Source organism: Castor canadensis, chromosome 7 (assembly GCF_047511655.1).
Source record: "Castor canadensis chromosome 7, mCasCan1.hap1v2, whole genome shotgun sequence".
Classification (NCBI taxonomy): Eukaryota; Metazoa; Chordata; class Mammalia; order Rodentia; family Castoridae; genus Castor; species Castor canadensis.
The window spans coordinates 5,373,467-5,385,555 of record NC_133392.1 but is presented as its reverse complement, the minus strand read 5'-3'; the positions used below and the strand labels follow the sequence as shown (position 1 = coordinate 5,385,555).

The window sequence follows — 12,089 nt, the reverse complement described above, 5'->3', positions numbered from 1 at the left end:
ATAGAGAGACCTCCACTCTCTGTCCCTGTAAGCCCTAACTTCTTCCACTCACCCCATCTGCAGGGCAAAACCTATGAGTCTCCTTTGGCAGCTCTTGAGAGTCACTCTGGGGAATTCCCCTCCGGTCCTGGGGCAGTGCTCTCAGGAGCTTGGAACTTCTTGAATTCTAAAATCTACAGCTCTAATACACTGCTTATCTCAAGAACAGCCCCTGTTTCTTGGCTCATGACTTCCTCCTTGGCTGGTCCCTGCAGTCGGGGACACAGTCTAGGCACATCCAACCCAGACACCTGTGCTAAGAGTGGTGGCTTTCTGAGTCTTCTGTATCAAAGAATTGCAATTATTTCATTATTTCTGTGGTGTCTGTCAACCAAGGGATTTATTGAACTTCCCTCACACCTCTCCTGTCTGAAAATACATATATTCTTACACTGTAAAGAACTAGACACAAGGAGGTCAAGCGACTTGCCAATCGGTACGCGGTGAGTCTGAAGCGGAGCTAAGAATAACTGAGACTCCTGACATTTTGAGCTATGCTAAGCCTCAGAGGTTGGGCTTCAAGATGGCCCTGAAATCCCCTCCTGGCCTGTTTAGCTCCTCACACATGGATGGAGCATGTAGGAACCACAGAATTTAGCCCTTTGCATGCTTGCCAAAGCCTGAGGCTTCCAGATAAGCATGGGCCTATTTGCAGTAGTGGGAAGCCCTGCTCTGGCTTCTTTTGCTTCTGCCAGGAGCTTGTCCCTTCTGACCCAAGGTCAGAAATCTGAGAAGCTACCCCACCAGGCCAAGAGATAAGTGAGGGATGATTCTCCCAGAAGCAAGGGCTGGTGTTGAAAGAGACTGAGAAGAGACTGAGTTAGGAGTAGCTGGCCAATAAAGCCCAAGATGGAACCAGGACCCTCTCAGGGTGGGTGGACATGAGGGGAGTCACCAGAGGTGTGTTCCAGACAGGCTCTGAAAGGCTTTCAGGCACGTGTCCAAGGAGACCATTCATAAGGGCAAAATGGTCCGGCTGGGAGACAGGAGGCCTGCCTGTGTCCCCCAGGCCTCGGGCAGGTGCTTTCCTTTCCAAGCCAGCTTTCTGGAACTGTCATTCCATGACCCCATTGACTTATGTCTACATTACTGTTCACAGACTCAGCTGTGTAGAGGGAGGGTCAGAACAGCAGTGGATGGTTGAAAGCTAGACATTCTGAGCCAGGGGTGGCACAAAGCATTCTGGTTTGCCGCTGCAAACTGTGCACCTATTAAAGAGGCATGGAATTATTCTCATTGGCTTGAAATATGTAACGTTCTATTTCACAAAGAATACCTTTGGTAAAATAGTTTTTTTTTTTTAAATATACACAATGGGCCTGACACCTGTGGCTCACATCTGTAATTCTAGCTACTTGGAAACAGAGATCAGAAGGATCAAGGTTCAGAGCCAGCCCAGGCAAATAGTTTGTGAGCCCTTATCTAGAAAATATCCAACACAAAAAAGGGGTTGATAGTGTGACTCAAGTGGTAGAGTGCCTACCTAGCACATGTGAGACCCTGAGTTCACACCTCGGAACCACCAAAAATAAATAAATAAATGATAAAATATACACAGTGCTTTGCAAGGAGTCTTGAACAATGACTATTAAAATGTTTAGCTTACCTTTCCTCATAGTGGTTAACTTTTCTCCCTTCTATCTCCTTATCTTTATATTCACATGTAAATACATATTATAGAAAAATAAGCTTAATACACTGATTTTATTAAAATATGAGAATTGGCTTTTATTAAACCAGTTTTCCTTAATACATCTGCATCTGTGAGTTTCTTTTGAAACTACGTAAGGCTAATGTAAAACTCACATGCAGCCTTCCCAAAAATACACTTACTTGAGAGGAACCTCCTCTTCTTTGAGCTATTTACATCTCCCCCGTCATCCACTACATTTTCTTTGCCAAATACCAAAGAGGTGAGCAATGCTGGCCAGGAAATGGGAGCACGTTGATGTGTACTGGGCTGTAAAGTCGAACTTGACTCCAGAGGTGCCCTCAGCACAGACCTTCCTGGCCCCAGACACAGGCCAACCCTGTGTCCTGTTAGAGGCCTCCATGCAGAGAGAGGGGTTGTACATCCCCACAACCTGCCACCTCCCACTCCTAACCATGTCATGTGTGTTTCTTTTGTAGAATATGTGGATTGAGAGAACCATATACACTACAGCATATAAACTGCCGGGAATTTTAAGGTGGTTTGAGGTCAAATCTGTTTTCATGGTAAGGACACCCTTAAGAAGGAACTGCCCATTCCCCACCCTGATAGGGTGTGACACACTGTCCTCGCCCATGGGAGCCATGTGGTCTCTGGCCAGTCTGCATGCTGCAGACCCCACCATGCACGTGACACCCAGCGTGCTCCTGGAGCATCAGTGTCTGCCCACCAACTCCAGCACTTAGTAGAAAACCTCTATAATCACTCCCATGCCAGCTGATAGGGAAACCAGAGCTAAGACTCTATTTCTTCCCACACAATATTTAATTTCAGTCATAGCTCTGCTGTTTTAACTGTGCTTTCTCTTAACTAATGAAAAGTTTAAAACAAATTCCAATTTACATAAACTACAAAATCCTTCTTCCTGATGGGTTTATTGCCATTTACATGACAAACAGCTTAATTAATAGTCCTTGCTCATTTCAAGTAAAAATAGCCTGCAAATATACCCCTCCCTGGGTATTTTTTAAAAGAAGGATGACTCCCTTCTCATTAGCTAAACTTTGCCTTGCTATGGGACAGTTTCAGTTACATGAATCTCACATTTACAGTGAGCTATAGGATGGCTTCATTTACATGAAGCAGAGTTGGGCAGCAGGTTTATTGACTATACCAAAATGTCATGACTGTGGCAGTTGCCCACGTTAAAAGTTATGATAGAAATTTATTTTTGTTCATGTGTTCCCACCCATGAGGATAGCATTTGCTATTTAGCTTACATTGAAACTCCTAATAATTTTGACTCTACAGCTTGGCCAGAACCTCTGTTTCCATCCATGCCCGCCCTTCTCTGCCCATGCCAGCATGAGCCCTGGGCCCTTCCTTGAGCATGTTCCTGCCCTGCCAGGAACCCCACAGGCTGCAGCACAGAACCCCCCTTCCTCCTGCTCAAGTACCCAGGACTTTGCCTATCCCTTCTGGGCACTTTTCACCTTCTGCTCTGGGATCTCTCATTCTCTGCCCCAGAGCCCCTAGGCGGGTAGAGTTTTGCCAGAAGTTACGTGTTAGGTGATGAAAATGCAGTCCCTTTGCAGGGGCTGTTTGGAGCTGGTGAGGTACCTGGGAGACACAGGAGAGCAGGTGCTTCACATAAATAGGCACTGATTCTCATAATGAGCCTTCTGTCATCGGGGATTCTGGGAGCCAGCGGCTGCCTGATGCTGAAGCTTACTAACTAGATGGTGGGAAGACCTGACCTTTTGTGAAGATGCCATTTATCCTCCAGCTACACTGGCCATTTGCAACAGACTAGGAGGGCTTTCTGGAAGCCAAATGATCCCAGAATGGTTGGAATGGCAGAAATCCTGATGTTAGACCCTGGCCCCACTGTGCCTCCTGGTTTAGATCCCATATCTTGGGACAACTGTAAGCACTGTGTGTTTGATGAAAACAATAAGCTCTTCTTTCTTGAGACAAATGAGATCAACCACAGGTAGTAAGTAGCCAGCCAGTTAAATGGAATCCTGCTCTGGAGTGTCCCATGATGTTCTGTGCCTCAGCTGGTATATTCCAGGGTCTGACAAAATGAGTATAGGTGAGGACAGCATCCGTGGGTGCATTTACAACAAGAGGACACCCTCAGCAGCATGCACCTGATCAGCCGCATATCTCTGTGGCTGTCCCTCCATCAGGTCCAGATGGGCACAGGGGTAAGCCTCTGTAACTACTTCCTCCATAGCTATAAGGAGTGTCATACTAGGAGTTGGCAATTCACAGTGCTTTCCACTCCCCAGTAACTTCCTCACTTCTCAGATAATCCGCAGAGGCTGCAGCAAGAAGAAAGCGGGAGACTCGGCTTTTCAATTTCTGGGGACTCCCAGGGTCCCTGGGTATTGTCACACCTTCTTTAGGAGGATCAGTATTGCCAAGGGGCTTCCAGGACATGGTGTCTCAGGAGGTGGTTGGGTCTGCTAAACAGAGGCCTGCAGGAGGTGTGTTCCCTGCTCTAGACCTCGTATCACTCTCATAGCACCTTAGCTTGAGCCAGACAGAACCTGCAGAGCTCCCAGGGTAGGACAGAGGTACAAGTCTTGGACACGGCTTCTTCACTGATGGTCCACTGGACAGTGCAGTTTTGCAAATGAGGCTGTGACATCAGGTTGGAGGTCACAAGAGCTCTCCCTTCACACAAGGGTGAATAGAGACTGAAGGACCCTCCCTCACCTTTCTGAACCAAACAGGATAGCATGCTCCCAAATTCCTAAGAATCACAACCCTCAATAAAGCAAGCAGAGAACAAGAGCATGGTTGAAAGGTCTCCTTTGGGAAACTGATAGATTATGTTCAGACCCTACTCAGGGATGTGTTTTCCTGAGATGGCCATGCATGTGCACACACACACACTCACACACTGCTTGGTTTGCTCTTCTGAATTGCTCACATGCGGGCTCTGTCTGTAGAAATAAGCAAGGGTAATATGATGCCCAGCTGTTCTAAGTTGGGCCACAGGTGGTCATACTGAAAAGATCTGTTGGAAGAAAAGTGGGGGAGAGAGTGGAAAGCCTGCCCAGCCTGGACACATTGCTCCTCTGTCTCTTCTCCCTTGCAGGTGGAGATCAGCCCCCTGGAGAATGCCATCGAAACCATGCAGCTGACCAATGACAAGATCAGCAGCATGGTACAACAGCACCTGGATGACCCAGGCCTGCCCATCAACCCATTGTCCATGCTCCTGAATGGCATCGTGGACCCTGCTGTCATGGGTGGCTTTGTGAACTATGAGAAGGCATGTGACATGTCTACACTTTCTTTGGAGCCCTGCCCTGGGACAGGGCACTGTTTCCAGAGCCCAGAATTTAGCCAGCTCAGCAGAGGCAAGGCCCAGTCAAGCCTGTGTGGGCCCAAGACCTGGGTATCCTCTGATAGCTAGGTAGCCCCATTGGCCCACCTACACTGGGCTAGTAGAGTCTGCAGAGTGACCTTCAAGTGGCTATTTTAGAGGCCTGGGATCAATAAAGCCTAAAGATCCCATTTTAGAAACCGAGAAAAGAGGTGAGATGGTACAGAGAGGGAGCTTGGCCAACTGGTCTCCCTGGATGGTAGCTTAGTAGGAATGTGTACCAGTTGAAGGATGTGTAGTATGGGCTTGGTCAGAGGTCTGCCTACCATGGCCCACTGTCTGTTTTTAGCCAATGAAATTTTATTGGAATGTGGCCATGTCCATTTCTTTACTTCTTGCCTATGGTTGTTTTCCTGATACAATAATGACAGAGTTGAGCAGTTGGACAGAGGCCCATTTGCTCCACAAGACCTAAAATATTTGTCATCTGGCCCTTCATAGAAAAGTCTTGTTGACCTCTGATCTAGACAGAGTAGAAACAGACAGAAAGCTGTTCTTTCAGTGCTCGTAGACTTCAGGTGGAGGTCAGGCCCCAGGAAGGTACAGAGTGGGGCTCAGGCACGGGCAGAGCTAGGGAGGGTTATATTCCCTGCCACGTAACAGGATCAAGCAATCCAAATCAGCTGTGGCTGAACTTGTCCTGCTGTGAGTGCCCACCATGACTGTCCATGTGCTCTGTTGTGTTTGACCTTCCTAGACATTTTGCCTTGGGTCTGGAGAGGGTCCAACACTGAGTTAGAGCAGCTGTGTAGGGCTACTTTATACACAGCTTCTCTCCCCAGGGCCTAGTGTGGAAAATTCTATGTGGAATGGGCAAGTACACTGAGTGACTCTCTGTCTCCCCAGGCCTTCTTTACAGATCGGTACCTGCAGGAGCACCCTGAGGCCCACGGACAGATCGAGAAGCTCAAAGACCTCATAGCCTGGCAGGTAGAGTGTCTCATGGCAGCCTGGCATGGGTGAGGGATGGGAAGTCGGAAGGTCTAGGCCTCGTCTACCTGAGCCCCCTCCTGCCACCATGGAGGCCTCTAGACCTGGCCTCTGGGCAAACACAACCCTGTTGCCATGGTGACTTCAACTCCTGAGCTTCCACCATGAACTTGAGCTCTCACAAAATTCTCTTGCAAATGAACAAGACCTTTTTCCTCCCCTTGGTCAGTTATGAATGTCTGGAGTTAACAAAAGAAAAGAACATGAAGGCGATCTCAGAGCCAAGAAGCCCTTGGCCACAGCCCACCTCAGGAAAGGCACCTGATGGCCAACAGCCACAAGTCTTTGAGAAACACATCAGTCAGAAGCTGCAGTGCTTCCCTGCCTCTGCTCTTCAGCAGCACTGGGGAGGATTTGGGTTCTCACTTGTTTTCTCAGCTGCAATTTTGCATATTATTTTGCTTCCACTTGTGTTCCTGGGATTTCTTGAGCCCTTCTTGGAGGCCATCGTCTTAAAGGATGGGTAGTTCTGGAAGGGCTCATGTGTTCTCCTGATATGTCTATGCTTCTCAGACTCTACTGGGTTCAGTGTGTGGGGACATCCTGACTGGTTCTCATGGGAGCTCCACCTTGCTCTGATACTTGGGCAACTCACTTCTTTAGACTTTATTTTCTCATGCAGGAGGCAAGGAGGTTGCTGTCCCTGTGACCTTTGCCAGGTCTAAACGCCACAGCCCTGGCTGTGTGCAGGAGGTGGGAGTGGGCAGCCTGGGCTAGGGTTCAGTGTGTACCCCAGGATGCATTGCTAATTGGATCCAGGCCCCCCATTGGAGCCTCAGTATTCTGTGCACTTTGTCTTTGCCCAGTCAGGCTCAGCTCAGGGCTGCTCCTCCAAGGAGTCATCCCTGGGCCTCCCTGTCCATCCAGTGGAGCCTCATCCTCACGGCCTCTTGACCATCAGCACCGTGGCTGATGAGACCCCATTGGGGCTGAGCTTTGCTTTGAGGTCAAATTGGAACTCTTCCTGATTTATGTTTAGGCATACAGAATGGACTGGGTCATTATAACTCTAGGTACTTATATTTATAAATTGTGAAATTAAATATATAATTGTGATAAAATAGATAAAAGATAAAATTAACTGTTGGCCACTTTAAGTGTATAGTTCAGTGACATTAAGTATATTCACATTATTGTACAACCATCCCCACATTCCATCTCTAGAACTTTTTCAGCTTGCACAATGGAAACTGTATCCATCAAACAACCACCCATTCACCTCTTTCTGCAGCCCTGGCAAGCACCATTCTACTTTCTGTCTCTAGATCGCCAGTTCTAGGTACCTCTTTGAAGGGGACTCATCCAGTGTTTGTTCTTCTGTGTTTATTTCACTCAGCATGATGACTGCAAGGGTGACAAAGCATGTTGTGGCATGTCAGAATCTCCTTCCTTTCTAAGGCAGAGCAGTATCCCCTTCTATGCTTAGATTCCATTTTGTCCATTCATTCATCTGTTGCTGAACATCCCAGGTGTCAGGAAACCAGTATTCTTGGATCACGGAAAAGTCTATGTTTGATTTTCTGAGCCAATTTCCCACAATGTCTACTCCATTTTATATTCCTGCCATCTCAGTTTCTCCAAATCCTCACCAATGCTTGATATTTTCTCTTCTTAGTTTTTATAATAGTTGAGTGTGCAACTTTATATAGGTAGATATGTGTATACATATGTGTATATACCTATTAATTTTTATTAGTATGCATTAGTTGCACAGGATGTTTCATTGTGACATTTCATATACACTTACGATGTACCTCGGTTAGATTCACTCCTCCATCATCTCTCTCATGCCTCGCCCCATACTCAGTACAATTTCAACAGGTTTCATCACTCCATTTTCATACAAGTATATAAAATACATCCATCATACTCACCCTCTTTTACCCTCCCACCAGTATTCACCGCTAACAAGACCTGTTTTCCATTCCTCTAAGTGGTCTATCCATTCTTCACAGGGGTTTTCACCCTGGTATTTCACCCCCAGCACTCTCCCTCACCCTTTCCCCTACCCCTGTTAGCCTTCTATTCTTTTAAAGAATTATATTATAAAAGAAACATTTCAACTCTGCCATAGATCTTTATGTGCTTGAAGTCTGTTTGCCCTGGAATTGAGATAAAATTCCTCTGGGCTGCCGAACAACAAGGGGCAGTGCTGGCGGACAGCAGTGTCTTTGCCTGGAATGGACGCCTCCTGTTGGCAGCCTCCCTCTTACTAGAGAAGTGAGACTTTAAATTGTGAATGATTCCATTTGGGCTGCTATAGAAACTACAGGGTACAAAATCCAAAACTCCTCTGAATGCTATAACACAAAAACTAGTTTGGTCTGCAGAAGTTCTATTGATTTTTTTTTTCCCCCTGTAAGCTTTTACAGCAAATTGGATTTTAAGAGTTTCAAGTCCTACAGAGGAAAATAATTTGTTCCCCAGAGAACAACTTTGTGTCGGCACTAGGTCATCACCCCTAATAACTATATTAAAGGATGAATTTTAAAGCAGCTCATAGCAAAGTTGAAAGAATTAAGTTTTCTAGCAACTTCATTAAATCAAAGAGTGAGAAAAAATACATATTCAAAACATTACCTGTGATTTTGCTTTCATTTGCAGATGTTTTGAAAACTGTTAATCTTCATATCAGTAATTGAGTTGTGTGTTCATTAAAAATGAGAACTTTGGGGTTATCAGGATACTTTCTTCTTGTTTGTTTGTGAGTTGGTTTGGTTTGGGTTTTTTCTGAAACTCTATCGGGCAGAACAGGATTTCTCCTGGGAGCCCCAGGACTGTTCGCAGTTTCTGTCAGCTCAGCCTGCTAGCTCTGAAGTAGAGGGCAGTGCTGACCTGCCCCTTGCCAGGTGAGGGGCTGGGTTGGGGGCAAGCTGCCCAGTCTTCCAGGTTTGCAGCTGGTACCTAGTTAGGACCAATTCCTCTGAGACACAATTTTCTCTTCCCCTAACACACCTGTCATTGTAAAGTATCCCTGTAGAGTGTCCAGCGATGAACCCAGACAGTCCCCTATTAAACTGCTGGGATGTGTCTATATTATATATTTCTCCATTGAAATGTACAAAGATGAAAGACCATACTCGCGCATCATCCCCAGCTGATGCCAGGTGGCATTCTTTTGGCCAGGACCAGTGCTCCTGTAGCACAGAGCAGGGTTTTCAAATGTTCCGTGCTGCTGGCAAGGCTTGGATCTGGGCAGGCACAGGCAGGAGCAAACTTCAAATGCAGCATTGCCCAGGAGGAGGGCATCTTCTGAGAACAGGCTTCAGGCTCACTTTGAACTGCTGGAGGTGTGACTCCCGGACTGTGAGAAACTTTGAAAATGCAGATTCTAGGGTCCACCTTCGGCAGATCAGGGCTCTGGGGTGCAAGTCTTGGGTCGTATGGTAATTCTGAATGGGATTTAGAATTTTGATGCTTAGCCAGGTTGGAGCCTACTGAAGTAAAGGCTCTCCAAAGTCTATGGTTTCTCTTTGCATATTAAGCCCCTCATACCTTGGAGTGTGTTCACACAGAACATCTTTCTACTCTCTTTCGTTTAGAATCACAGCTGCAGTTCAGTCCGAAATAGACATAGAACTAGGGGCTAGATCCTATTCTATAAGAAGGTTTTATCCAGTCAGTGTCAGAGGCTTGAGAGTGATGAATTCTTGTACCTTGTACGATTCACCTGCCAAATTGCAGTTCAAGCAGTACCATTCCTCAAATGGTCTCAACTCTAATCCAGCAAGTAGCTTTTTGATGTAAAGAATCTTAAGTTTCATCAAGCTAACAAAAAAAGCCACTGAACTTATTAGATTGCATTTTGCACATTTGAGAAAGGCCATGCATTAACAGCTACTATGACTGCTTTGCTTTCACATCAGGCAGTGTTCCACGCTTACTTGCCTTTGTACCCCAATAGATACATTTACTATGCCCCCAGAAGTCGTCTCTGTCATCCCCCAGGGCAGAATTCAGGAAGCAAAAGGATTACAGTGGGCATTTCTACTGCTGGTCCTAGATACACTGTGGCTAGCCCCAGGGAAGCTGCCTGAGAAATTCATATAGAATATTAAAAGACCCCATCCATTGTGAAATCTCACCCTCACACTGTCTTTCAGTCATAACTGGCCAAAAAGGGACAATGGTGTGTGCCTTGGGTTTAGGCCCAACTGTCAGCAAAATAGACTTTTGTGCCTGTGCCACCTGAGAGCAGACTGGGGATTGTGTAAACATGGGGGTGCTTGCATATCACCCCCTTTCCTGGAGTACCAAGAGAGGCAGCAGCTGCATGCTACGAATGGCAACCAAATACATTTCATGTGTTGATTCATCTTGATAAGATTTCTTCAATTTGTTCACATGAAATTCAATTGTGTACTTATTATCCCTCTTCCTAATAAATCTGCTCCTTCAGATTGGTATTCTGTACTATTCAGAAAACCTGTTTTTAATCAGTATTTTTATTTAATTATAAATTAAGAAGAAGAAATCTCTGAGCCTGATGGCACTGAAGAATGTCTTAACTCCCAGTCTGGGCAGCAGAGGGCAGGACACACAAAAGCAACCTGTTCCTACCCCTGCTTCTGCCACCATCAGCTCTGAGGGTCTGTGCAGCTGGGAGAATGAAAATGTCTCCTGTGATGACTGCAAAGGTCAACGTCATCTCCACTCTCGGGAAGCAAAGTGTTGGCATGGATAGCTTGTGACAGCAGTGTCGACAGAGAAGTGATTATTTTTAGTTTTAAGGAAGAATAAATTTAGTTTTCCTTTCCAGATCAGAATATCCTTCAGGACTATAGATCACATATAATTACATTGTTATGTTTTGGCGGAGGGTTCTCAATTGCCTATAAAGGCAATATTCTTAGCGTCAAAAAAAATGTTTACACTCCAATGTGACCCTTTTCTAACAGATTCAAAATGCCGCTCTTCTCAAACTCCAGTGTAAAGCCCAGGTAAATCTGCTGACCAACGTGAGCCCAGCGGAGTAACAGTGCCCGTAATGTGGAACATGGGATGAGCCACCCTGAACGTGGCCAGTTTAAAACACAAATGATTTGCATTTAAACATTTCGGTCTTTGCGGGTGATGTGCTTGCTGATGAGTTTAATCAGGCAGTTCGATTTAGAAACAAAAGCAGGTGCTTCTTATGGTGCCGCTTCCCTTCCCCCCCACCCTCCGCGTGTGTTACTCTCTCTGGACCATTAACCAAGAAACAAACCTTTGTGTTTTTCAGATTCCATTTTTGGCCGAAGGGATCAGGATTCATGGAGACAAAGTCACAGAGGCACTGAGGCCCTTTCATGAGAGAATGGAAGCCTGTTTCAAGCAGCTGAAGGAAAAAGTGGAAAAGCAGTATGGTGTCCGAACCATGGTAAGTGGATGGGTTGCAGAAGAAGGGGTGTCCTGTGCCAAGTGCAAGGAGCAGAGGAGCTAAGGTGTGCAGATCCTCTGTCCTTACACCAGTCTATTAGTTGACCATCCAGCAACCTCCTTTCGATAATTGCGAATGTTGGTGTTTGCTTGATAGCCAAATGCCCCACTCCTCTGCTCTGAACAGTCTATTCTTGTTGTGAAGCCATGGAGAAGTTTTACAGCGCCACATGACTCAGCTGGTTGGCAGAACCCATGCTATAGGTATTCGAACCACTCAGAAGGCTAAGTAACCCTCAGGGCAACATCACTCACGATGTCCCAAACCCGAGATGGAATCTGTGCTCCCTCCAAGGTCAAAGCCTATAAACTGTGGTGGGAGTGGGGGAGGGGAGAGAAGTGAGGTTTGAAACTATTGCCAAAGACTCACTGTTGGAGGAAATGGTTCAGGTCAAGAGGGAGGCAGGGATTTAAGTGACAGGTCAGAGGCCAGGGTGGACACAGGTATGCCTTGGGCAGAAGAGAAACCAAGGATAGCATTTAGAAAGGCACCCAGCCTCCAAGAGCCAGGAAAGCCAGTCAAGGCAGGAGGCTATGCTTATGACGAGGAGCAGAACTGGGCTTTTGTGATGAGTTCCTGAAAGGTTTCTG

General features: G+C 46.3%; 1 protein-coding gene across 2 annotated transcripts in view; it reads left to right on the top strand.

Moving 5' to 3' along the window:
• Positions 1-12,089, top strand: part of Dock1 (dedicator of cytokinesis 1) — a 477,546-nt gene that overhangs the window by 443,869 nt on the left and 21,588 nt on the right. For both annotated transcript variants that reach the window (XM_074078054.1, XM_020167338.2), the window contains exons 44-47: positions 2,170-2,256; positions 4,800-4,976; positions 5,937-6,020; positions 11,302-11,439. In XM_074078054.1, the coding sequence (XP_073934155.1) occupies positions 2,170-2,256; positions 4,800-4,976; positions 5,937-6,020; positions 11,302-11,439 (486 nt within the window). The remainder of the gene's footprint in view (positions 1-2,169; positions 2,257-4,799; positions 4,977-5,936; positions 6,021-11,301; positions 11,440-12,089) is intronic.